General features: G+C 42.6%; 2 protein-coding genes across 3 annotated transcripts in view; both read right to left on the bottom strand.

The window, feature by feature from the left end:
• Positions 1-6812: 6812 nt before the first annotated feature.
• Positions 6813-12728, bottom strand: gpr84 (G protein-coupled receptor 84). Its single transcript, XM_021609929.2, has 2 exons — positions 11853-12728; positions 6813-10797 (listed from the first exon to the last, which is right to left on the bottom strand). Exon 2 carries the CDS (start codon positions 10794-10796, stop codon positions 9543-9545), a length of 1254 nt encoding a protein of 417 aa, XP_021465604.2. The 5' UTR covers position 10797; positions 11853-12728; the 3' UTR covers positions 6813-9542.
• Positions 12729-14102: 1374 nt separating this feature from the next.
• Positions 14103-25689, bottom strand: part of LOC110528109 (zinc finger protein 385A) — a 47119-nt gene continuing 35532 nt past the window's right edge. Inside the window, exons 4-8 of one of the 2 annotated variants that reach the window (XM_036983659.1) lie at positions 23250-23421; positions 19880-20209; positions 17206-17393; positions 16348-16434; positions 14103-16175 (exon numbers count right to left, since the gene is read on the bottom strand). In XM_036983659.1, the coding sequence (XP_036839554.1) occupies positions 15903-16175; positions 16348-16434; positions 17206-17393; positions 19880-20209; positions 23250-23421 (1050 nt within the window). In that variant the 3' untranslated portion in view covers positions 14103-15902. Of the gene's footprint in view, positions 16176-16347; positions 16435-17197; positions 17394-19879; positions 20210-23249; positions 23422-25689 lie in introns of both variants that reach the window. The other variant, XM_036983660.1, reaches the window with a different exon arrangement.

The raw sequence follows: 25689 nt of genomic DNA, 5'->3' as shown, positions 1-25689 counted from the left end.
TTCTCCCAATCTTCTTCTGGGTCATCCAAATGCTCTCTAGCAAACTTCAGACGGGCCTGGACATGTACTGGCTTAAGCAGGGGGACACGTCTGGCACTGCAGGATTTGAGTCCCTGGCGGCGTAGTGGGTTACTGATGGTTGGCTTTGTTACTTTGGTCCCAGCTTTCTGCAGGTCATTCACTAGGTGTGGTTCTGGGATTTTTGCTCACCGTTCTTGTGATAATTTTGACCCCACGGGGTGAGATCTTGCGTGGAGCCCCAGATCGAGGGAGATTATCAGTGGTCTTGTATGTCTTCCATTTCCTAATAATTGCTCCCACAGTTGATTTCTTCAAACTAAGCTGCTTACCTATTGCAGATTCAGTCTTCCCAGCCTGGTGCAGGTCTACAATTTTGTTTCTGGTGTCCTTTGACAGCTCTTTGGTCTTGGCCATAGTGGAGTTTGGAGTGTGACTGTTTGAGGTTGTGTACAGGTGTCTTTTATACTGACAACAAGTTCAAACAGGTGCCATTAACGAGTGGAGGACAGAGGAGCCTCTTAAAGAAGAATTTACAGGTCTGTGAGAGCCAGATATCTTGCTTGTTTGTAGGTGACCAAATGCTTATTTTCCACCATAATTTGCAAATAAATTCATAAAAAATCCTACAATGTGATTTTCTGGATTATTTTCTTCTCATTTTGTCTGTCATAGTTGAAGTGTACCTATGATGAAAATTACAGGCCTCTCTCATCTTTTTAAGTGGGAGAACTTGCACAATTGGTGGCTGACTAAATACTTTTTTGCCCCACTGTACATAGAAGTAGGCCTATAGGCTACCTGGCCTGATTGTACATAGAAGTAGGCCTATAGGCTACCTGGCCTGCATGCAAAATGAAGCATATACATTTGCCCATTTGGGGATCTGTTAGTATTCCTGATTTGCTTAACGCACAACCTGTTGAGCTTCTCAAAGTAATGTTTTCTTCACCTTACCTTCACAAGCAAACAAAGTCTGTTTTTACATCCATTGAGAATTACAATAGTTCCTCAATGTATTTGAAAAATATTTCCATCTCTCTCCCTTTTGATAACCACTCAGTGTGAAAGGGAAAAATGCTCTGATCCAGTGGATACGTCATAAAGTAGGCCTACCTGATTACTTATCATCAGTGCTTGACTTGGACTGAAATAGGTTCTGGTACTCATTTTGGGTGCTGACACTTTTTTATATTTAGGTGCAGGAGCTACCCAATACCTTTTGAGGTAATATTTTACAAGAGGAACAGAAGCTCAAGCAGTAAAACATTTGAAGTTCTGGTACTCAGCTCCGGTAAGCTCCTTCCCAAGTCAAGTGCTGATTCTTATCTCTTGTCCAAATAGCCTACAGCTGTGTCTGTCCCAAGCTCACTGGTGCTGGAAACTCTGAGGGCCCAGAATACTTTATACAATGTTGCAAGTGTGCTAGTACAAGCTTAGGGCCAGACCCAAGTTAATAGTTGATACAATGTTTCACGTTCGTTGTAGACAGGCCATGTCTAACCAATGTGATTTAAAGGATATTTATTTTTATCAGGTTATTTTATACCTGCAGGCTTCAACATTTTAATCTGTTAGCTTTATGTAGGCTATTTTTACATAGTTGGTAATGGCAATATAAGTACATTTTTAGGTTTGTATCATTTTCCTTTAGATTTGGATAGAATGTTGTTTAACCACATGACAAGGATTTTGAGATATGAAGACGTCATTATAAATGAAACTGTTTCACGAAAATGTGCATATGAAAACCATAACTGGCACGCAGATCGGTAGAAATGGTAAGATAAATTGGCATTCAACGTGAGAAAGGTTGCCGACTCCTTGCCTATTACCGGCAACTTCAGGAGAGTAATGGCAGAATCTGCGAAGAGCGGGAGGAGAAGAGTTGGGTCAGGTTAAGTTTTTTTTCTTCTGGTAATCTAGATCTCTGGAGCCCTCTTGAGGCAGTTCTCTTATTTCATCAATCCGTAAGCTTAAAGCGTCAGACAAGCTCAATGCATATAGTTGATTTCATTAAGACATGGGGTGTATCTATATATGGAAAAATACAAGTTAAAATTTTTTTTCAACCAATTGATTGGTCGAAAGAACAGATGACTTTCAATCTACTAAGATTTTTTTTTTTAAATCTGGGACAGCCCTACTGCATATACAAAAGTATTTGGACACCCATTCAAATTAGAGGATTTGGCTATTCAGCCACACCCGCTGCTGACCGGTGTATAAAATCGAGCACACAGCCATGCGATATCCATAGACAAACATTGGCAGTAGAATGGACTTACTGAAGAGCTCAGTGAATTTCAACATGGGAGCGTCATAGGACGCCACCTTTCCAACAAGTCAGTTCGTAAAATTTCTGCTCTGCTAGAGCTGCCCTGGTCAATTGTAAATTCTGTTATTGTGAAGTGGAAATGTCTAGGAACAACAACGGATCAGCCGCGAAGTGGTAGCCCATACAAGCTCAAAACATTTTTTTTCCCTCAGTTGCAACATTCACTACTGACTTCCTAACTGCCTCTGGAAGCAACATCAGCATGATAACTGTTAGTCGGGAGCATCGTGAAATGGGTTTCCATGGCCGAGCAGCAGCACACAAGCCTAACATCACCATGCACAATGCCAAGCGTTGGCTGGACTGGTGTACATTTCACCACCATTGGACTCTGGAGCAGTGGAAACGCGTTCTCTGGAATGATGAATCTCACTTCTCCATCTGGCAGTTCGACGGACGAATCTGGGTTTTGCGGATGCCAAGAGTAAGTTTGGTGGAGGAGGAATGTCTGGGGCTGTTTTTCATGGTTCGTGCTAGCCCCCTTCGCTCCAGTGAAGGGAAATCTTAACCCTACAGCATACAATGACACTCTAGACGATTCTGTGCTTCTAACTTTGTGCAACATTTTGGGGAAGGCCCTTTTCTGCTTCAGCATGACAATGCACTCGGGCACAAAGCGATGTCCGTACAGAAATGGTTTGTTGAGATCAGTGTGGAAGAACTTGACTGGCCTGCACAGAGCCCTGACCTCAGCCCCATTGAACACCTTTGGAATGAATTGGAACACCAACTGCGAGTCAGTCAAGTCCCTGCAGCAATGTTCTAATGGATAGTGGAAAGCCTTCCCAGAATAATGGAGGCTGTTATAGCAGCAAAGGGGGGACCAACTCCAAATGAATGCCAGTGATTTTTCAAATGAAATGTTCACATACTTTTGGTGATGTGCATATCCTCTAGAGGGGTTCCCCTTCCAGCACCCCTCATACTTTGTCATGGGGTGCAAAGAAAATGTTGCTGTTTTAAAGAATTTTCTTGCAATTCTATACATTTTTGCCATGTCTGTGTATTAATTTGATATTTGAGTGACAAAAAAATTACAACTATCTATGGGCTAAAAAAAAACTATATAGGAAAGTAAATGTTGGCTGACATGAGCTAGTTGATCTGGACATTTCTGACAAGTTCTAAATAGCTCTCTAAGGTATGTAGTGACTAACATGACAAGAGAAACTGATGATGCACTACCCAATTTAGAAATTGCACCTCTTAGAATTGCGTCCCACAGTTAGGGAAACACTACTACAGAGTTCTCCAACTGCTGGACGGCGGGTGATTTATATACAGTGCCTTGCGAAAGTATTCGGCCCCCTTGAACTTTTCGACCTTTTGCCACATTTCAGGCTTCAAACATAAAGATATAAAACTGTATTTTTTTGTGAAGAATCAACAACAAGAGGGACACAATCATGAAGTGGAATGACATTTATTGGATATTTCAAACTTTTTTAACAAATCAAAAACTGAAAAATTGGGCGTGCAAAATTATTCAGCCCCTTTACTTTCAGTGCAGCAAACTCTCTCCAGAAGTTCAGTGAGGTTCTCTGAATGATCCAATGTTGACCTAAATGACTAATGATGATAAATACAATCCACCTGTGTGTAATCAAGTCTCCGTATAAATGCACCTGCACTGTGATAGTCTCAGAGGTCCGTTAAAAGCCCAAAGAGCATCATGAAGAACAATGAACACACCAGGCAGGTCCGAGATACTGTTGTGAAGAAGTTTAAAGCCGGATTTGGATACAAAAAGATTTCCCAAGCTTTAAACATCCCAAGGAGCACTGTGCAAGCAATAATATTGAAATGGAAGGAGTATCAGACCACTGCAAATCTACCAAGACCTGGCCGTCCCTCTAAACTTTCAGCTCATACAAGGAGAAGACTGATCAGAGATGCAGCCAAGAGGCCCATGATCACTCTGGATGAACTGCAGAGATCTACAGCTGAGGTGGGAGACTCTGTCCATAGGACAACAATCAGTCGTATATTGCACAAATCTGGCCTTTATGGAAGAGTGGCAAGAAGAAAGCCATTTCTTAAAGATATCCATAAAAAGTGTCGTTTAAAGTTTGCCACAAGCCACCTGGGAGACACACCAAACATGTGGAAGAAGGTGCTCTGGTCAGATGAAACCAAAATTGAACTTTTTGGCAACAATGCAAAACGTTATGTTTGGCGTAAAAGCAACACAGCTCATCACCCTGAACACACCATACCCACTGTCAAACATGGTGGTGGCAACATCATGGTTTGGGCCTGCTTTTCTTCAGCAGGGACAGGGAAGATGGTTAAAATTGATGGGAAGATGGATGGAGCCAAATACAGGACCATTCTGGAAGAAAACCTGATGGAGTCTGCAAAAGACCTGAGACTGGGACGGAGATTTGTCTTCCAACAAGACAATGATCCAAAACATAAAGCAACATCTACAATGGAATGGTTCAAAAATAAACATATCCAGGTGTTAGAATGGCCAAGTCAAAGTCCAGACCTGAATCCAATCGAGAATCTGTGGAAAGAACTGAAAACTGCTGTTCACAAATGCTCTCCATCCAACCTCACTGAGCTTGAGCTGTTATGCAAGGAGGAATGGGAAAAAATGTCAGTCTCTCGATGTGCAAAACTGATAGAGACATACCCCAAGCGACTTACAGCTGTAATCGCAGCAAAAGGTGGCGCTACAAAGTATTAACTTAAGGGGGCTGAATAATTTTGCACGCCCAATTTTTCAGTTTTTGATTTGTTAAAAAAGTTTGAAATATCCAATAAATGTCGTTCCACTTCATGATTGTGTCCCACTTGTTGTTGATTCTTCACAAAAAAATACAGTTTTATATCTTTATGTTTGAAGCCTGAAATGTGGCAAAAGGTCGCAAAGTTCAAGGGGGCCGAATACTTTCGCAAGGCACTGTATTTTTTGTATTGGTTGACATAAAATACTGCAAAAACAGCAAATCAACTCCAAATAATATTTTCATTTGGGATATTTGGTTCCAAAGTATTCCCACGCATATTAGAGAGGGATATGTGATCATATTTAAATGTAAGCAAGGTTTGACATTATTATGTTTTAGTCAAATGTTATATCTGTTTGGGCTTCTTGCAGTCAATTTACAGTTGACACATTTATTTGTAATTATGTTCTGGCCCCCTGATAATCCACTCAAGAAAACATTGTCCTCTGGCTGCATCTAGTTGATGATCCCTGCTCTACTACCTCATTATCTAATATATTCTCCTTCTCATCCTCTCTTCCCTCTCCAGGTGAGCCTGACGTGTGCTCGGTGCAGCCCGTCACCAAAGTGGACCTTGGCCAGATCCCCTTCCATCAGAAACTTCCAGATGATGGAGGCAGAGAAGATCCCAGAAAACCCCCTCTTTCTCTACCCTGACACGCCCAAAGTGAAGGGCTTTGGGAAGTACTACACAGAGAAGAGTGGAGGTGAGCATACCAGAGTAACCTTATGCTTGTGGTGCAATGGAAGTGTGGATTCTTGATTAATTTTATAGTTTGTTTACAAAGAATATGACATCCTTCTTGCAAGATGAGAGTTGATTGATATTAATCTAAAAAATGTGCCTTTGTCTTTTCAGCACATTACATTAAGTACATAGAAACTAAGCTGCTTTTCATCACTAAAGAGTGAGTATTTTTGAATTTGTTCAGCCCAAGCATGTGGATTGTGAGTAACCTGAAAATACATACGTGAGCCTCCCTTACCCCTTATTCTACCTGTGCTTTTCGAACAGAGGCCATTTTGTGCTGAACGCTCCTAAAATGAAAATACTTTGATCCCCTCAAATGGTAGTGTAATCCCAATCTCTCATTGGTCACCTCAGGAACTGGTTGTGTGTAATGGCTGTTTATTATTGGTTACTGTAGGAACAGACTGGAGGATAAGTCACCTGTGTATTCTGACATGACAGAGGGAAATGGCTTGGGGTCATTGAACCCAATGAATGGTCTGTGTGGAAAGGCTTTCGGTGAGTCGCCACCTCTCTCAGTCAAACCCTCAATCAACCAAATCCCTTTTTTCTCATCAAATGTCAGTTACTGTATGTGCTCTCAATCGCACTCCAAATTGTCCTTTCCCACCTGGACAAAAGGGACACCAATGTGAGAATGCTGCCAAAGCAACAGCTACTATTCCTGGGATCCAGCAAAATGAAAGTGTTCAACACCATAGTGCCCACAAAGCTCATCACTAAGCTAAGGACCCTGGGACTAAACACCCTCTACAACTGGATCCTGGACTTCCTGACAGGCCGCGCCCAGGTGGTAAGGGTAGGTAACAACACATCCATTACGCTGATCCTCAACACTGGGGCCCCTCAGGGGTGTGTACTTAGTCCCCTCCTGTACTGCGTGGCCAAACACGACTCCAACACCATCATTAAGTTTGCTGACGACACAACAGTTTTAGGCTTGATCACCGACAATGACGAGACAGCCTATAGCCAGAACAACAACCTCTCCCTCAATATGAGCAAGACAAAGGAGCTGATCGTGTACTACAGGAAAGGCCGGGAAAGGCCGGGCCTTAATCTAACTATATTACCCATACACTATCTTCGTAGTACAATCTTCATCAGCTTTGAGCATGCTCATTCGACTATAACCTCGTTACATGGTGCATTCTATATACTGTAGGCTACTACTCTGCTTCAATATAAATGCTGCCTGGCCATTATGTTGTGCCCATCGGGTACAGTATAATACATTTTTGTATGATGAAATATCTCGCTCTTGTAGAGCGATGTAGATTTTTTGATGACTTTGCTCTATGGGACTTGACTGTGTTCTGACAAGACAAAATATGTGAATCAGATTTAGATTTTTGTATAATATAACAATGCCTTCACACAACTGGAGCCTTCATAAAAATAAAAAGCTTGGTTTTTGAAAAGGTATTGATCCTTTTGCACTTCTTGTCTTGTATAGCATTTCTGATTACCACTTACCTTATTATTATTAACGTGTCCCTCTGTGTAAATCCGCTGTGGGTGTACAGTGTTCTACAGCGTAGGCTGCCGACAGTGTGATCATTAATGACTGAATTGGTGTATATACCACTATTCACAGTTCAACGAGTGTGGCAGTGAAACGTCACCACAGGCAGCCAGTTGTTATCGTTTTATGTTGTACTAGCAGCAGCAGGGATGCGGGAAACTTTGCTCTGTTTGTCCAGTACTCCTTAATACAGCAAGGATAGATGTGCGTTACAGATGACATTCCCAATACATGGGATAATTTCTTTGTTTATTTTACGGAGCACAGGAGCTCGAATAATGGCAGTAACGATGAATGGCTTCAGATAAACTTAATGACCTGTGACCCAACCTGCCAATAAAATACATCTTCTACTTCAACCCTGAAATGTGGCAATGTGTCTGATAGCAAAACCAAGGAGATTTGTCTAGTCTTTAGTTATGTCACAGTGACATATCTACTGAGATAGTTACAATAAAAGTAGGCTAGGATGAGACAAGCTGTGGAAGGAGAAACTATTTGAGCTGAGTAATATACAGTATGTTGCTCTGTATTAAAATAATCTCAACATTGTAATTCCGCAATAGACTACGATATGACAAATCCAATCACGTATACCAATATGACTGCTATGATTACAAATATTCTCAACTATCAGGAGGTGAAGGTCAACTTAATCATGTCATGGAGGACATTTTGAGTTGCACCATTACTTTAGGACATGCGAGTTGAGAAATCTTTCAAAAGTTCTGCTTTAGGGTTGGCAGAAGTTCCACATGTTGTGTAAATGAAATGTCCTATGTGTAAAAGGATAATATCCTATGTTTCCAAATAAAAGGTACTATGAAGTAATGAGGAGACTTAGATTTGTATTTGCTTCACTGTCCAAATTCATATGTATTTCAAATATCATTTATAATGTACCAAAGTTGTCAATGTTGTATTTGGTCCCATATAGTTAGCACACAATGACTACATCAAGCTTGTGGCTACAAACTCGTTGGATCCATTTTCAGTTTGTTTTGGTTCTGTTTTCCCCAATAGAAACTGAATGGAGTAAATTCTGATGATGCCATGATTAGGAAAAACGATGAGTCAATCACCTCTCACTATTACCAATAATGGGGGAGATTTTGGGGGTGTATGATCTTTGTCCCTTTGTAACTTTCTCTCATCATTCACAATTCATTCAGGATCTATAATCATGGTAGTGTCCACATTCATGTAGAAGTGTTCACAAATATATTATAGTATTACAATAAAAGTGACACCAAAAATACCATTCACCATTCACTTCCTATTGGACAAAACATCATCCGTAACACAACCAAAACAAGCTGTAAACGCATCCAACAAGCTTGACGTAATCATTGTGTGCAAGGAATATGGGACCAAATACTAAACTTATGACTATTTAAATACACGAAGGGAAATGTGTCCAAATACTTGACATCTTCAAATGGGGGGACTAGATATATAAAGTGCTTCCATTTCTAAACGTTAAATCAGATAAGTATGAAAATACCCTGAAATAAAAAGGTGACAGTCTGTGTGTGCTGTCACTTTTTATGAAACATTTGATCTCAAATCCAAAATGCTGGAGTACAGAGCCAGATTAAAAACATTTATCATTACTGTCCAAATACACATGTACAGTAGGGGAGTGTAAATGAACAGACAAAAGTACATTGGCACAGACAATAAATAAACACAAGACGTAAAGGAGGCTATAGTTCTTTGCATAACTATCTCCCTGTTGGTGGCTTCTGGCTTCCTGCTGGAATAAAATAGATTTTCTGATGAGATTTGACCACATTATATGGCCGCTCTGAAAGCTATTTCATGTACGGGGACAAAGGCTTAACAGTAACTGTACATTGGTGTTTGTAACTGGAAAAAAAACGAGCATAATCTTAGCCCAAAATAAATGTGCCCTTTCCAAAAATCACAGAAAAGCAAATTTTTCCCTTGCTGACAGTAACAGTAACAGTAAATGTACAGTAAATGTAATATATGTAATATTCAGGAAGGAGGAGAGGAAGTTATACAGGAGGAAGTAGCTCCATCCATACCAGTGTGGGCTGAGAAAAGTGAGTGATAATTACCAATTTGTGGTTGTCTTATGTACCTTAATTGAATACACTGACTAAAGTCAATCTGAATATCTGCATCTACTAAACAACCAACATGTATAGGTCACCGTGTCCAGAGGTGTGTGAAGGGTGTGGCGGCCCTGACTAGAAGGGCCCGGTAGGCCTGTCCGAACTGGCGGTTCATGACAGCGTAGAGCACAGGGTTAATACAACTGTTGAGCCAGGTGAGGTTGGCACAGAACATGTGGAGCACCTGAGGTGCACGGTTCTGCTTATCAGCAATGTTCAGCAGCAGGAACGGGACAAAACAGCCCACGAAACACAGGAAGACAGTGAAACACATCCGGGTCACACGTCTAAACTCAACATTGTCCCCTGAAGAGGTGGTGGAGGAGGAGGGGGCAGTGATGGGGGCAGGAGTGGCCGAGTGGGGCACAGGGTTGAGGGCAGGGGGTAGCTCCTGTGCCCCTGCTAGGTGAGCTGAATGCGAAGTTAAAGCAGAGCCCCAGGTGGAGTGGGAGGACTGGGCTTTCCCAGGGTGCACCTTCACCTCTACCCTCTTGTATTGGGTTAGTTCTGCCTGGCTGCTCAATTCACAGCTCTGGGTGGTGGCCACCCCGCTCCCGACTCCACTATCCCCCTCCGTCCCTTGTTCTGATGAGTTTGGCTTCTTTTGTGACGAGCGTCGGCTAAACCGGTAGCGGACCAGTGCCAGTGCTGCCACCCTGACTCGCCTGTAAATGAGCAGGTAGAAAATCCCCACGCAGCCCAGGCCGATAAAGAAGTAGAAGAATAGCAGCACGGTGGTGTAAGGGCGCCCCCTGGTGCGGTGGAAACTGCAGGTGCACACCTGTGGAGCAAATACATAAACGGGCCAGAGCGGGCCGAAGCTGGCCAGGCCCAGGGCCCAGGTGGAGGGCAGGAGGATAGCCAGGCCTCGACCAGAAAACACCCGCTCAAACACATCCCGCTTCGTCACCAGCAGGTAACGGCTGGCCGCGATCAGACACAGGGTGATGATAGAGACAGAGTTGGAGAGAAAGAGGAGGAGGCCAAAGATGCTGCACCAGAGAGGTCCGCCCCTCCAGCGGAGGTGTAGGTAGGAGTCGACAGAGACGGGCTGCAGCAGGGTGCAGTACAACAGGTCCGCCAGGGCCAGGTTCACTATCAGCACGTTGAAACGCGTCCGCAGCCGGGTGTCCGTGGAGAAGGCCAGAATGGTAAGCATGTTCCCCACCGTTCCAACTATAGTAACTACCGAACCCCACAGCACGCCGAAGTAGCGGTAGGCCTCCACCGAGGGGTGGTGGCAGGAGAAGGTGTCATTCTGCACGTCACCTGTGACGTTCTCCAGCATCCTGGGAAGAGAGAGGTATCAACTTTATTATTCCCCAGGTCAGGGGGAAGTTGGATTGGAAACACAATTATATAAATCATATAAAGTTGATTCCACATCAGATACGCATAACAAATGTATTGCACATCACATCATTTACACATTATACACAGAGAGAGAAGAGAAATTCCAAAATGATCAGCTGTCAGTTAAATAGTGGCAGGCTGTTGGCGAGTGGGGGTAAGTCAGAGGGGTGCTGTAGGTGCAGGGTTCCTAGACCACTTCCTGCTTGTTGAAAAAATGTGGTGAACCATGAATTGTTCTCTGTCATGTTGGGGTGTTCCACACATGTTCAATAATGTCATGTTTCAGAACCAACCTTGACTTTGTCAGTAGCTGTTCTTGCTATTTCTGCTGCTCTTTTTTCCATTCAAATAATTGATGCTGTTTGGTGTTCTGTGCATATCAGATCACAGCCTTCCCAATAAGGCATGTACTGTAGTAGATATACTGCAGCTACTTCAGCATGACTACAGAGGCAATAACGTACTTTTTTTTTGACTGACTAAATTCAACACCTTAATAATGTGTAAAAGAAACTGTACGTTATAAATACAGTATCTATTTTACAAATGGATAAAATTGGAGGGGTCACAGCCCCCTCAATGGGCAATACACTTCAATGGACTATAATGTATTATAATATGACTAGGGAAATCCATTCTTTCTCCCACTAGGATTGTATAGCAGACTTGACAATATAATCCAATGCCTTTGATGGAATAACTATTCACTTTCAGTTAGTGTTCCTGGAAATGAACTGTTGACACCATAATAAATACAGATGTAGATGTCAGACAATTCTGTTAGATGTCAACGGCTGTACAGTAGAGTACAGGACAGTACATTCCTTTTGATAATAGTTCTCTACATGGGGTGAACAATTAACTCACATCACGGAAGTTGATCTGAAACACGAGAACATCAACTTCCACAGGTAGTGTTAACACAGGAATATTACTATCGAACAGAGTATCACCACAAAGAACAGAATAAATCCTGAAGTTTATTTCTCACCTCAGTTCTAACGTTTTCTGTCAAGGAGTCTTTGTCTCTCGGTGCAGTATCTTGGCATTTGTGTTGTTCTGTGTGTCGTAGTTGTTCTGTTGTCTCAAAGTCTTTATGCAGTTTATCTGTCACTTAACTGGTTCCTTCTCCTTTTCACCTCTTTTGAGCTTCCTCTAGTCTTCTCATTGGTAGATCCCTGTGACCTCATCAAATGTGATGCAATGTGTGTGTTTTCTGTTTCATGACGGATGTTTCTCAATTCTGGTCAATTCCGAGTTTTCATAGCAAATAATGTGTTCTTTTTCTGATTTCTTCACCTACTGGCTACTGTATCCTCATTTTGTTAGAAATGCTCACTCTGCACTGCTAGTCAGACATAAGACATTAAAACTTAACAATCAGTATTCAAAAGCATTTCTATGAACATACATTGCACAGTATATAGCATCACCACCACAGTCATTTTGTAAATAATTTATTCATCTTCAGTTTGTTTATTCAACAATAAGGAAGCTCTTTTGCCAACATCGCTAAAACAGTCTATAATGATTCAATATTATCTCCGAAATAACATTTAATATATTTGTACACATCATTTATTTATTTATTGCAATGAACCAGAGTCGTTAGCAGGAGTGCTGTAAGTATTGCTACAATTTCTCAGTCCTTTACCCTTCTAATACTGTATGAGAAAAAAATAGTTTGGTGGCTTTACAGGAGCAACAGGCTCCATCTGTATGGGTTAGTGTGAGGTTGGGTATGAATACACTACCGGTCAAACGTTTTAGAACACCTACTCATTCAAGGGGTTTTCTATATTTTTTTAAACTATTTTCTACATTGTATAATAATAGTGAAGACATCAAAACTATGAAATAACACATGTGGAATCATTTAGTAACCAAAAAAGTGTTCAAATATATTTTGATTTGTTTATATGTGAGATTCTTTAAATAGCCACCCTTTGCCTTGATGACAGCTTTGCACACTCTTGGCATTCTCTCAACCAGAATCATGAGGTGGAATGCATTTCAATTAACAGGTGTGCCTTGTTAGAAGTTAACTTGTGGAATTTCATTCCTTCTTAATGCGTTTGAGCCAATCAGTTGTGTTGTGACAAGGTAGGGTGGTATACAGAAGATAGCCGTATTTGCTAAAAGACCAAGTTCATATTATGGCAAGAACAGCTAAAATAAGCAAAGAGAAACGACAGTCCATCATTATTTTAAGACAATACGGAACATTTCAAGAACTTTGAAAGTTTCTTCAAGTGCAGTCGCAAAAACCATCATGCGCTATGATGACACTAGCTCTCATGAGGACCGCCACAGGAATGGAAGACCCAGAGTTTCCTCTGCTGCAGAGCATAAGTTCATTAGAGTTATCAGCCTCAGAAATTGCAGCCTAAATAAATGCTTCACAGAATTCAAGAAACAGACACATCTCAACATAAATTGTTCAGAGGAGATTGTGTGAATCAGGCCTTCTTGGTCGAATTGCAGCAAAGAAACAACTACTAAAGGACACCATAAGAAGAAGAGACTTTCTTGGGCCAACAAACACTGGCAGTGGACATATGTCCTTTGGTCTGGAGTCAAAATGTGAGATTTTTGGTTCCAACTGCTATGTCTTTGTGAGACGCGGTGTGGGTGAACAGATTATCTCTGCATGTGTGGTTCCCACCGTAAAGCATGGAGGAGGAGGTGTGATGGTGTGGGGGTGCTTTGCTGGTGACACTGTCTGTGATTTATTTAGAATTCAAGGCACACTTAACCAGCATGGCTACCACAGTATTCTGCAGTGATACGCCATCCCATCTGATTTGGACTTAGTGGGACTATCATTTGTTTTCAACAGGACACTGACCCAACACACCTGATGGAGTGCTGCATCAGATGACCTGGTTTCCACAATCCCCCAATCTCAACCAAATTGAGATGGTTTGGGATGAGTCGCACCACAGAGTGAAGGAAAAGCAGCCAACATGTGCTCAGCATATGTGGGAACTCCTTCAAGACTGTTGGAAAAGCTGATTGAGAGGATTACATTTTTTATTTAGCTTGACAAGCCAGTTAAGAACAAATTCTCATTTATAATGATTGCCAAGGAATAGTGGGTTAACTGCCTTGTTCAGGGGCAGAACAACAGATTGTTACCAAGTCAGATTTGATCTAGCAACCTTTTAGTTATAGGCCCAATGGTCTAACCACTAGGCTACCTGCCGCCCCGAGAGTGTGCAAATCTGCCAAGAGTGTGCTTTTGGTTACTACATGATTCCATATGTGTTAGTTCATAGTTTTGAAGTCTTCACTATTATTCTACAGTGTAGAAAATAGTAAAATAAAGAAAATCTCTTAAATGAGTTGGTGTTCTACAACGTTTGACCGGTAGTGTACATGAGGCAGAATAGGACAACGGTCTCCTCTTAAAGTGGAAATATATGATTCATTTCATTACTCTGGAGGAAATTTTGGCTTGATATCTCATATTATACTACTATCACTATCAGCAATCACTCCTGGAAGGGAAAACCCCCCTCCCTTTTGTTCTCACTAGAAGAGGCTGGTGCCATCAGATATCCCTAAGGCTCCCCCTGTTGTTAACTGTGTAGAAACAATTCCCTTAACACCCTAATACCACACTTTGTTGGGACTGTGCAGACATACTTAAGTTTTGAGTAAAGGTTCTAAAATTAGCTGTCTCGCTGAGTAGTTTCCAGTTTGAATGAAAGGGGTCACCATTGAGGCATAATTGCGTGCTTCATCTATCTCTACCTATCTCCAGAATACACACATACGCACACACACAGAAACACAACACTTTGACACCAGCCATACAAAAATATAAGACAAGGGCAGAAACTTTAAGAATGCTCAAAGGAACCAATTGACTTCTCGTAACAGTTCCAGTCCGTAACATGTCCCACTCTCCCTTTCTCTCTGACTTCTTACAGACAATAAGACTGAAAGAGGAGGTATGCTCAGAAAACAACAGTTAAATAAATGGTTTATCACAAGTCCATCATTTTTCATTGCATTCATTTACATTTCTTAAAATATCTTATTCAGATTTCTTAAAAACATTTAGCTCTACCTTGGTGCATTCAGTACACATTTCTGCCTTAAGTTACAGTGGGGTTTTTCTATCCCTTCCTTGCTTCCTTCACTTCTCTCTCTCTCTCTCTCTCTCTCACACCTGATCTGACAACAGAGGATATATAGACTAACATCTATTATCCTCAACACAACACTAGAACATATATCTAGAACCTGGAAACATAGAGTACAATGTACCTTGTGCCTGGATCTGCAGAGCAGGTACCTAATCTAGAACCTGGAACTACAGAGTGGGGTACAGATGTAGGATCTTCATTTTATCCAGTTTGCTACAGCAGGAAATAATCCTGCAGCAACAGGAAATGTGAATTATTATGTGGATTATAATTAATGGACATTTTTGTAGGGGTTGATCCATTTTTAATAAGGGAAAGTCAAGTCTGAAATTTCAAAGTGGGAATTACAAACCACATAGGCCTTTTTAGGACTCAAATACACTACAACTTTTCTGCAACAGGTTGATTCAATTGAGATCCTACACCTGTAGATAGGTACTGCACTTGATTATTGAACACCCCAACAGGGTTTTGCGGTATGCAACGTATATTGCAGATGGCTTTGGGTGGGAGTTCACTGAACCAGAAATGCAGAGATGTGGAGGAAATAGAACACTCAGTCTACTGAGTCACCCTCAGCCAGGATACAAGTTTGACCTGTACAAATATTTTTAACTGAAGGTTAGAGGAGGGTTAACAGAGAGAAAGCATTGACAGAAAGTCCATCTTAGTCTGTCATGCATCCTTCCTCTTTAAAATGTCTGCAAGCTGTCCATCCTTTGCTTTGGAATTTATTTAACAAACAAGGGTGGAAGGGTAGAGAGGAAAAGGCATAGTCTTTCCTATTTCAAATATTTAAGTTTTAACATCTGTTTATTATCTATCAATGGTTTTCCCTGTTTACTTCACAGTGTGCTCCTTCCTGATAGTGCCCCATCCCATCACCGTCAATAAGGGGAGAAGAGGATTGGCCCATGGGTGGTGCGCATAGGCCCAGGGGCGGGCCTTAGGAGGCTGAGGTGCGTGCCTTGTAGTGTGCCCTGTAAGAGGTGGTGGTGGGGATGGTAGTTCTGAGTGTGAGAAATGGGACCAGGGGCACGCAGCTGAGCCAGCTGATTGGAGGAGGCAGCGGCTGCCATCGCCGCGGCAACAGCCAGGGGGTTAGGAAACAGTCCATGGCCCAGAGTTTTTGGAAGTTCCTTTGAGAAGGTCAAGGATGACTGAGATCCAGAGAGAGAAACAGTGTAAAAGTTAAAATGAGTAATGAGTAAGGTGAGAGAAGAGGCAAACTGTGGTATGCTGTCTATTAGACAACCCTGAGCTAAATGACTGAATCATCAAATAATGATTTAGAAATATTGCTATAGCCTTTACACATAATTGGATCATTACCACAAAGTCTGTGCGATTCTTATGCCTGCTAAGGAGAGGATTGGGCTTCCCTGCGACTCCATCCCGATGCCTTCGACTGGATATATGCTGAAGAGAAAAATAAGTGGAGCGTTATAGGTTTTCTTTCTCCAAATGTGCATCCTTCTTTCAGTGAGGTATCTGAATGATGAATTAAGCTGTAGGTATAAGGTACTGTTGCCTCTAGATGCTGATCTGTGGTTAGTTTTGCATTTCCCCCACTAATGGTTAAGGTTAGTATTGGGGGAGAGGTAGCTGATCCCAGTAGTGGAACATGTACCCAGTTCTCACATTTAAGTTAAAGTAAAGAAACTTTAATAGAAACTTACTCAAGTAAAAGTCACCCAGTAAAATACTACTTGAGTAAAAGTCTAAAGTATTTGGTTTTAAATATACTAAGTAAAAGTATAAATCATTTCAAATTCCTTCATTTAAGGATAGCCAGTGGCGCACTCCAACACTCAGACATAATTTATAAACGAAGCATTTGTGTTCAGTGAATCCGCCAGATCAGAGGCAGTAGGGATGACCAATGATAAGTGCGTGAATTTGACCATTTTCCTGTCCTGCCTGAGCCTTCTAAATATAACTGGTGCTTTTGGGTGTCAGGAAAATGTATGGAGTAAAAAGTACATCATTTTCTTTAGGAATGTTATGAAGTAAAAGTAAAAGTTGTCAAAAATATTCACAGTAAAGTAAAGTACAGATACCACAAAAAAACAACTTCAGGAGTACTTGAAAGTATTTTTGCTTATGTATTTTACACCACTGGCTGATCCTAGATCTGTACCCAGGGGAAACTTCACTCCTGGGCAGTGGTCGTGTTACTTACTCACTCACCTGTTTGAGCTGCAGCTCAGAGTTCACTCTCACGTTGCAGATCTCACAGTGGAAGGTGCGTTCCTGAGTGTTGTGGTCCGAGGGCAGCCCCCCTGCCTGGTCTGGGCTCAGGTTAGGGCCCAGCCGAGGGTACGTTTTTATGGGGCCCAGCCCACTCCACGCCTCCAGGATGGTTTTGTGTTTGGTACCTGTTACCCGTGGAGAGAGTGGTAGAGAAGGAAATATTAGTTGTTGTTGTTTGTACATTTGAATAAAACTAGGCCTGATAACTCATTGATTATATTTTCTCTGTGGAGTGTAATGTAGTTCTACATTTCATGGTGTTCTTGTTCATTTCAAAACGTTGATATTTTATGTATTTTATGTACTATTAAGAAAATACAGAACTTTATCCTTGTAATATGGAACAGGCGATTGTGACTTTTGTTTAAACTATTGAATTATTTTGCACCTTAAATTCGATTTTGCACAGCCTGCACATCCATATGCTGCTCCGTGCGTCAATGGAAATGTGTCTCCCAAGGCAAGCCTTTCTCGCTGCATATCCAGCAGAAGTTATTGTCTTCCTCGGTTGAATAAATAACGTATTTTTTTTGTTTTTACAAAATGATTTGCAGTATTTCTTTCATCACAGCCGCCAACACAGGCCGCACTCGGTCACCCAGAACAAGGTACGGTAAGCGTTTCAATACATTTGTATTAGTATCTTCCTTAAATGATCATTTGTTTGTGGCTATCATTGTAATTAACCTAGCCCTCAGGAGAATATGGTGGGCTAGATCACATTGAGGCTAATTGAGCATAGAAAGATGAGTAGGCCTAAGCAGTATATTGAGTCAGAAAGTGTGGTGACATTGACTAGCCACTAGAGAGCACAGCTAAACATTTTCAGGATTAGGCTATTTAGCAGTTTTGGTAACCTATCTCCTGCTCTGTTCTTGTCTTGTCATGTAGTACAGAACCATTATCTCCTATTTCTCTTGTTCACTCTCATTTCACGGTCAGTCCCTGTTCACACCTTCTTTTGGCTCTTTTTTAAAGGAACATTTCCTTCTCTCCTTTCTCAGTCTAGTACAGGGAAGGGCAACTGGCGAAACCAAATTTAGCTTAGGGCCCCCAAAAGGCTAGTGCCGGCTCTGACTACATGTGTGAGTATGGATGTGGGTAAGCAGACTGAGCCCCACATGATGAGTTAAGATTTTTGGTGGCCCCCACCCCTATCAAAGTTTCCCATCCCTGGTCTTGATTATACTGTACATTAGAGGTAACTGCCAAAATAAAGGAAACACTTGAGTAAATGAGGTATACAAAGTATATTGAAAGCAGGTGCTTGGTGCTTCCACACAGGTGTGGTTCCTGAGTGTACCAAGTAATTAACATACCATCATGCTTAGGGTCATGAATACAAATGCCCAGTTGCCTATTATTTTGGCTACCATGGCTAGAAGAAGAGATCTCAGTGACTTTGAAAGCGGGGTCACAAAGGTTAAGGATCCGCCCCTTTTTTCAATTTTCGCCTAAAATGACATACTCAAATCTAACTGCCTATAGCTCAGGCCCTGAAGCAAGGATATGCATATTCTTGGTGCCATTTGAAAAGAAACACTTTGTCGTTTATGGAAATGTGAAAGTAATGTAGTAGAATATAACACATTAGATCTGGTAAAAGATAATACAAAGAAAAAAACAACCATTCTTTTGTATTTTTTTGTACCATCATCTTTGAAATGCAAGAGAAAGGCCATAATGTATTATTCCAGCCCAGATTATGGCCACAAGATGGCATCAGTGTATGTGCAAAGTTTTAGACTCATCCAATGAACCATTCCATTTCTGTTCAAATGTGCCTAATTTGTTTATTAATAACTTTTCATGTTCAAAATTGTGCACTATGTAATTACCTCCAGGTGTGTATGTTTTGGAGGGATGGCTTTAGGAAACACAAACATAACTAGTAGTCCCATGTGGCTCAGTTGGTAGCGCATGCCACTTACACCACCAGGGTTGTGGGCTCGATTCCCATGGGGGACCAGTATGAATGAAAATGTATGCATTCACTACTACAAGTCACTCTGGATAACAACATCTACTAAAATGTCATATTGTAACTAAAAGAAAACAATCTGATTGTTATAGCTGTTTAAATGAACCAGACACATGGAAGCATTGTCCTGTCTCTCTATGTGGTGAATGAAAGCCAAGCTGTTCTTCTGTCATTTGAGTTGAGCTGGTTAATCTAGCCTTGAACACACTGAAATATTCATTGTTAACTCTTCTTCCCTGGGAGTGTGACTTAGGTTCTGTGTGTGCATCTGAAGCCCTGGCTTAGTATTGCAATATTTGGCCTTGTGAAGTTATTCAACCACAATGCCTTAGCCGTGGTTTGCAGTGTATTCATAAATCCTTGAGTGGAAGAAAATATATTTAATCAGTTATGCCACTGTGTGTAGTTTTGTCCCTTGTGTGTAACAGTGGTATCCCATGATTCAATATCAGAGATCAGGGTGTGAAGGAGGACACATAAAATGTTGTGTTTGTAAAAGCTCAAGCATCACTTTGTGTGGCTAATTTTGAGGCTGCTGAGAAGGCAATATCTATCTAGGCCAGAATGTTCAATGACAATAGACTTTATTACACATTGCGTTATCAGTTCTGTCTTTGGAAGGAGCCTTACCTTTGTTGTGCGCCTCTAGCTGAGAGAGGGAGTTGACGGCCACTTTGCACAGTGAGCAGTAGAGCAGCTTCTTGGCCTTGTCCTCCTCAGACTCCCCTGAAAAGAGGCTGGGGGCTGGGGACAGGGTGTCAGGGGGGCCCGCCATGGGGGTGTCCACCTGGGGGGCACAAAGGGCCAGGGAGGGGATGGAGGTGGAGGTGGTGGGCATAGGTGTACTCAAAGCGGGCAGGGATGGACACACAGGGAGCAGGGAGGTGTCTTGGACCGACATGGGGATGGCGCTGGGTGTCATGTCTGAGCCGTTTGAATGTGGGCGGGACTGGGCGTCATCTGTGAAGAGAACAGATAGGAAATAGAACATTTTCTACCATATTTTATACAACGGGTGGTTCTAATCCTGAATGCTGATTGGTTAAAAACTTGACTTTGTCTCAGGCCTAACAACACCCATGCCAATATATCCACAAACACCGGATTCTTGGGCATTATCACTTACGTGTAGAGCACACCAGATAATATTATGATGATGATGATGATGATGATGCTGCGGCACTGGTACTGAACTTACAGGGTCAAAACTCTGCCCCAGAGGGCCACACATCTGTCTAGAGTGAGTCAGGGTAGGGTGGAATATCTGGGTCATGTCAGGTTATTCAGGTTGGAGAGGGTGGAAGGAGGGTCAGTAGAACAGCACAAAAATCTTAATGTTACTGTAGCTTAACCACTGTATGTAGAACAGGGTCATCTGGCCTGCCAATTGAACCAAGAGATAAACAAAATACAAGTGTTGAGAGCCAGTAGAGCCTTAATACTACATAGTATTTAACCACTTCCCACCACCCTCCTCTCCTCTGCAGGCCAATCCCAGTGACGGATGCCTGGGAAGCTGATTCTTGTCAGTGCTGACAGAGGCGTCTCTTAGCAGACATCCCTCTGTACGACTGTTCTGTTTCACCCCTGATCTCTGACTAAACAGCTGAACTTTACACACAAACAGACTGAATCGTGTGTGTGTGTGTGTGTTAAGGTTAAATCTCTGTGTGGGTTCAGCATGTATGTGTGTTAAGGTTAAATCTCTGTGTGGGTTCAGCATGTATGTGTGTTAAGGTTAAATCTCTGTGTGGGTTCAGCATGTATGTGTGTTAAGGTTAAATCTCTGTGTGGGTTCAGCATGTGTGTGTGTTTTGGTTATATCTCTGTGTGGGTTCAGCATGTGTGTGTGTTTTGGTTATATCTCTGTGTGGGTTCAGCATGTGTATGTGTGTTTAGGTTATATCTCTGTGTGGGTTCAGCATGTGTGTGTGTGTTTAGGTTATATCTCTGTGTGGGTTCAGCATGTGTGTGTGTGTGTGTTTAGGTTATATCTCTGTGTGGGTTCAGCATGTGTGTGTGTTTAATGTTAAATCTCTGTGTGGGTTCAGCATGTGTGTGTGTTTTGGTTATATCTCTGTGTGGGTTCCGCATGTGTGTGTGTTTAGGTTATATCTCTGTGTGGTTTCAGCATGTGTGTGTGTGTTTAGGTTATATCTCTGTGTGGGTTCAGCATGTGTGTGTGTGTTTAGGTTATATCTCTGTGTGGGTTCAGCATGTGTGTGTGTTTAGGTTATATCTCTGTGTGGGTTCAGCATGTGTGTGTGTTTAGGTTATATCTCTGTGTGGGTTCAGCATGTGTGTGTGTTTAGGTTATATCTCTGTGTGGGTTCAGCATGTGTGTGTGTTTAGGTTATATCTCTGTGTGGGTTCAGCATGTGTGTGGGTTTAGGTTATATCTCTGTGTGGGTTCAGCATGTGTGTGTGTTTAGGTTATATCTCTGTGTGGGTTCAGCATGTGTGTGTGTTTAGGTTATATCTCTGTGTGGGTTCAGCATGTGTGTGGGTTTAGGTTATATCTCTGTGTGGGTTCAGCATGTGTGTGTGTTTAGGTTATATCTCTGTGTGGGTTCAGCATGTGTGTGTGTTTAGGTTATATCTCTCTGTGGGTTCAGCATGTCAAATCAAATCAAATTTTATTGGTCACATACACATGGTTAGCAGATGTTAATGCAGTGTAGCGAAATGCTTGTGCTTCTAGTTCCGACAGTGCAGTAATATCTAACAAGTAATCTAACAAATTCACAATGACTACCTTATACACACAAAGGGGATGGAATATGAATATCTACATATAAACATATGGATGCTCAATGGCCGTGCAGCATAGGCAAGATGCAATAGATGGTATAAAATACACTATATACATATGAGATGAGTACTGTAGGAAATGTAAACATTATTAAAGTGACATTATTTAAAGAGACTAGTGATACCTTTATTAAATCAATTTATCAAAGTGGCCAGTGATTTGAGTCAGTATGTTGGCAGCAGCCTCTCTATGATAGTGATGGCTGTTTAACAGTCTGATGGCCTTGAGCTAGATGCTGTTTTTCAGTCTCTCGGTCCCAGCTTTGATGCACCTGTACTGATATCACCTTCCAGGTGATAGCGGGGTGAACAGGCAGTGGCTCGGGTGGTTGTTGTCCTTGATGATCTTTCTGGCCTTCCTGTGACATCGGGTGCTGCATGTCTCTTGGAGGGCAGGTAGGGGGGGGGGGGGGGGGGGGGGGGTGCTCCATCTGCTGTTTCCTGAAGTCCACAATCATCTCCTTTGTTTTGTTGACGTTGAGTGAGAGTTTATTTTCCTGACATCACACTCCTTGTAGGCTGTCTTGTCGTTGTTGGTAATCAAGCCCCCTAATGTAGTGTTGTCTGCAAACTTGATGATTACAGGAGAGGGCTGAGAACGCACCCGTGTAGGGCCCCAGTGTTGAGAATCAGCGGGGTGGAGATGTTGTTCCCTACCTTCACCACCTGGGGGCGGCCAGTCAGAAAGTCCAGGACCCAGTTGCACAGGGCCGGGTCGAGACCCAGGGTCTAAAGCTTAATGATGAGTTTGGAGGGGGCTATGGTGTTGAATGCTGAACTATAGTCAATGAACAGCATTCTTACATAGGTATTCCTCTTGTCCAGATGGGATAGGGAAGTTTCCAGTGTGATGGCAATTGCATCGTCTGAGCACCTATCAGGGCGTTAAGCAAATTGGAGTGGATCTAGGGTATCAGGTAGGGTGGAGGTGATATGATCCTTGACTAGTCTCTCAAAGCACTTCATGGGAGGGGTGCATCACCTGAGTGGGTTGAGTCACTGATGTGATCATCCTGTGTGGGTTCAACATTTGTGTGTGTTTAGGTTATGTCTCTGTGTGGGTTCAGCATTTGTGTGTGTTTAGGTTATGTCTCTGTGTGGGTTCAACATTTGTGTGTGTTTAGGTTATGTCTCTGTGTGGGTTCAGCATGTGTGTGTGTGTGCGGTGTAGAGCACAGGTGGTGCTTACCCTGTTTGCTAAGGTTAGGGCCTGGGCTGGATGGTGAGGGGCCTGGTGGAGAGGGAGCGGCGGTGGGGAGAGTGGCCAGCTTGTCACCCTCCTGGGGGCGAGTCTTGGAGGTCTCAATGCCTTTTACCCTCCGAGCGTGGCGGTTCCCCTTATAGTGGGCCTCTGCCTGACTCTGAGAAAAGAACATGAGGAGGAGAGGGCATGACATAATATGTCACATCATAATCCACATGGTTATTATTATTCACACACTTCTGAGCACCATGCTTATCTGATATCTGCGTATATCAGAAATAAAACAATATATACCCAATCTTTAGCAGATGATAATTCACTCACTCCAATAGCAGCCTTAGCATGGCCATGGGACACCACGCACACCCTGGCTGTTTTATTTTCACACTACGGCTGTGTCCTGTTTTCCTGTTTAGTACAGTATCTATCATCCACAGGCCTGTTTGAGACCCAGTGAGGTCAGTGGAGTAAACTCTAGCCATAGTGTTGACTGGACGTCTCTCAGCAGATGGCTTTAGGCTGTCATATGAGCCCTGTGCTGTCCCTGCTCTGTACCTGCCTGTTCCTGTGGCTGACTGACTGACTGGCTGACTGACCGACTGGCTGGCTGACTGGCTGGCTGGCTGACTGACTTGCTGGCTGACTGGCTGGCTGGCTGGCTGGCTGGCTGGCTGGCTGACTGGCTGGAGCACTCTTCAGCAGTTCAGTAGATCAATTATGCATCTCTGATTAATTTATCACTGAGATCCCCATGGGGTGGGTTTTATTTCTTTTTTTTAATGTAATTTAACCTTTATTGAACTAGGCTAGTCAATTAGGAACAAATTCTTATTTACAATGGCGGCCTACTCCGGCCAAACCTGAATGACGCTGGGACAATTGTGCGCCTCCCTATGGGACTCCCAATCACGTCCGGATGTGATACAGCCTGGATTCGAACCAGGGACTGTAGTGACTTTATAACCATCCTTGTTCAACACTAAATAGCACAAAATACAGCAGCTGAGGCGCACATGCTCTCTGTGGTGTGTTGTCAATGTGAGAACTACACTGAGTGTACAAACAGTAGGTCAGCAGTAATCATTCTTTAAGCGTTCTAGAACATTCCAGACCCTATATAGTACTATAATGTTCAGGACACCTCTAGTCTGTCTTTACAGAGGAGAATTATAGAATGTTCTGGTGGTTCCTCTGCTGTAAATTACTAATTACTGAACTGAGCCTGTGATGATTATCGAGTGGTGAGAATGGGATTATCTAAAATAGACCCAGAGGTGTGAGGAAACACTGACAGCTGCAACCTGACTACTGCTGCTCAAGGAGGAATAAGGAATGTGAGTGGCCAGAGTGTCACCAAGGGAGGCTGTGTGTACTGTTGGCAGCTACATAGCTACAAAGAGAGCTGGGGCTTGGCAGTAGCGAGGGAGTGAGGGGGGCATCAACGAGGTGAGGGGGCTACTGGGACGTGTCAGGGATGCCTCCCTAAACCCCAGGCAGTAATTGCCGACGACAGAGGTACACATATAGCCACAGATTAGACATGAAGGAGGAGGGGTAACCCACTCAGCAACAGTTATGTTCTCCAAAGAGACAGACTTACAGAGAAAAGTAATTGCCTCTCTCTCACTTCTCTCCCACTCTACTTTCACTATTTCAGATTTCTCTCTCTCTCTCTCTCTCTCTCTCTCTCTCTCTCTCTCTCTCTCTCTCTCTCTCTCTCTCTCTCTCTCTCTCTCTCTCTCTCTCTCTCTCTCTCTCTCTCTCTCTCTCTCTCTCTCTCTCTCTCTCTCTCTCTCTCTCTCTCTCTCTCTCTCTCTCTCTCTCTCTCTCTCTCTCTCTCTCTCTCTCTCTCTCTCTCTCTCTCTCTCTCTGTGGAGGAAAGCCTTGAGTTTTTGAAGCTCTGTCCTGACCTTCAGTGTTTAGGTCTTGGGGGATCAATGAAATTCAACAATCAATTACAACTGAACAAAGTTGACAACAGTGAGGGGAGATGGACAGGGAGACAGGAAGAGGGGATAGTGCAGAGGAAGTCTAGAAAGAGATTATAAGGAAGGATGAAAGAGAGATCTTTAGTGTAGAACTGAAGAGTTATAATAGAGGAGTACATGATGTTTGGAATGGGTTAAGAAGCGTTATGAAAAGTGGATATGAAAATATGATCCTTTTCTCTCTGAGCAGGATGCGGCTTTGATGTTTAATCTATGAGTGACAAAGGCAGAGGAACCAGAGAGAACTGGTCTAGCAGCCAAGTCTACTGTACAGCCGACAGGCAACACAATGGAGGAGAGAGGGGGTGGGAGAGGAGAGGGAGGACGAGGGAAATGCAGAAGAGAAGGGGCACAGGAAGTAGACCAGAAAGAGCGAAAGAGATAGAGACATCAACATGTATGAAGAAGAGGCGGAACAAAGAAAAAGGAAGCAGGAT

The sequence above is a fragment of the Oncorhynchus mykiss genome, chromosome 7 (assembly GCF_013265735.2).
Source record: "Oncorhynchus mykiss isolate Arlee chromosome 7, USDA_OmykA_1.1, whole genome shotgun sequence".
Lineage (NCBI taxonomy): Eukaryota > Metazoa > Chordata > Actinopteri > Salmoniformes > Salmonidae > Oncorhynchus > Oncorhynchus mykiss.
This window is presented reverse-complemented; position numbering and strand designations above follow the sequence as displayed.

Excerpts from the sequence above, each read along its gene's own strand:
- gpr84 (XM_021609929.2), bottom strand. The coding sequence starts at position 10,796 with ATGCTGGAGAACGTCACAGGTGACGTGCAGAATGACACCTTCTCCTGC.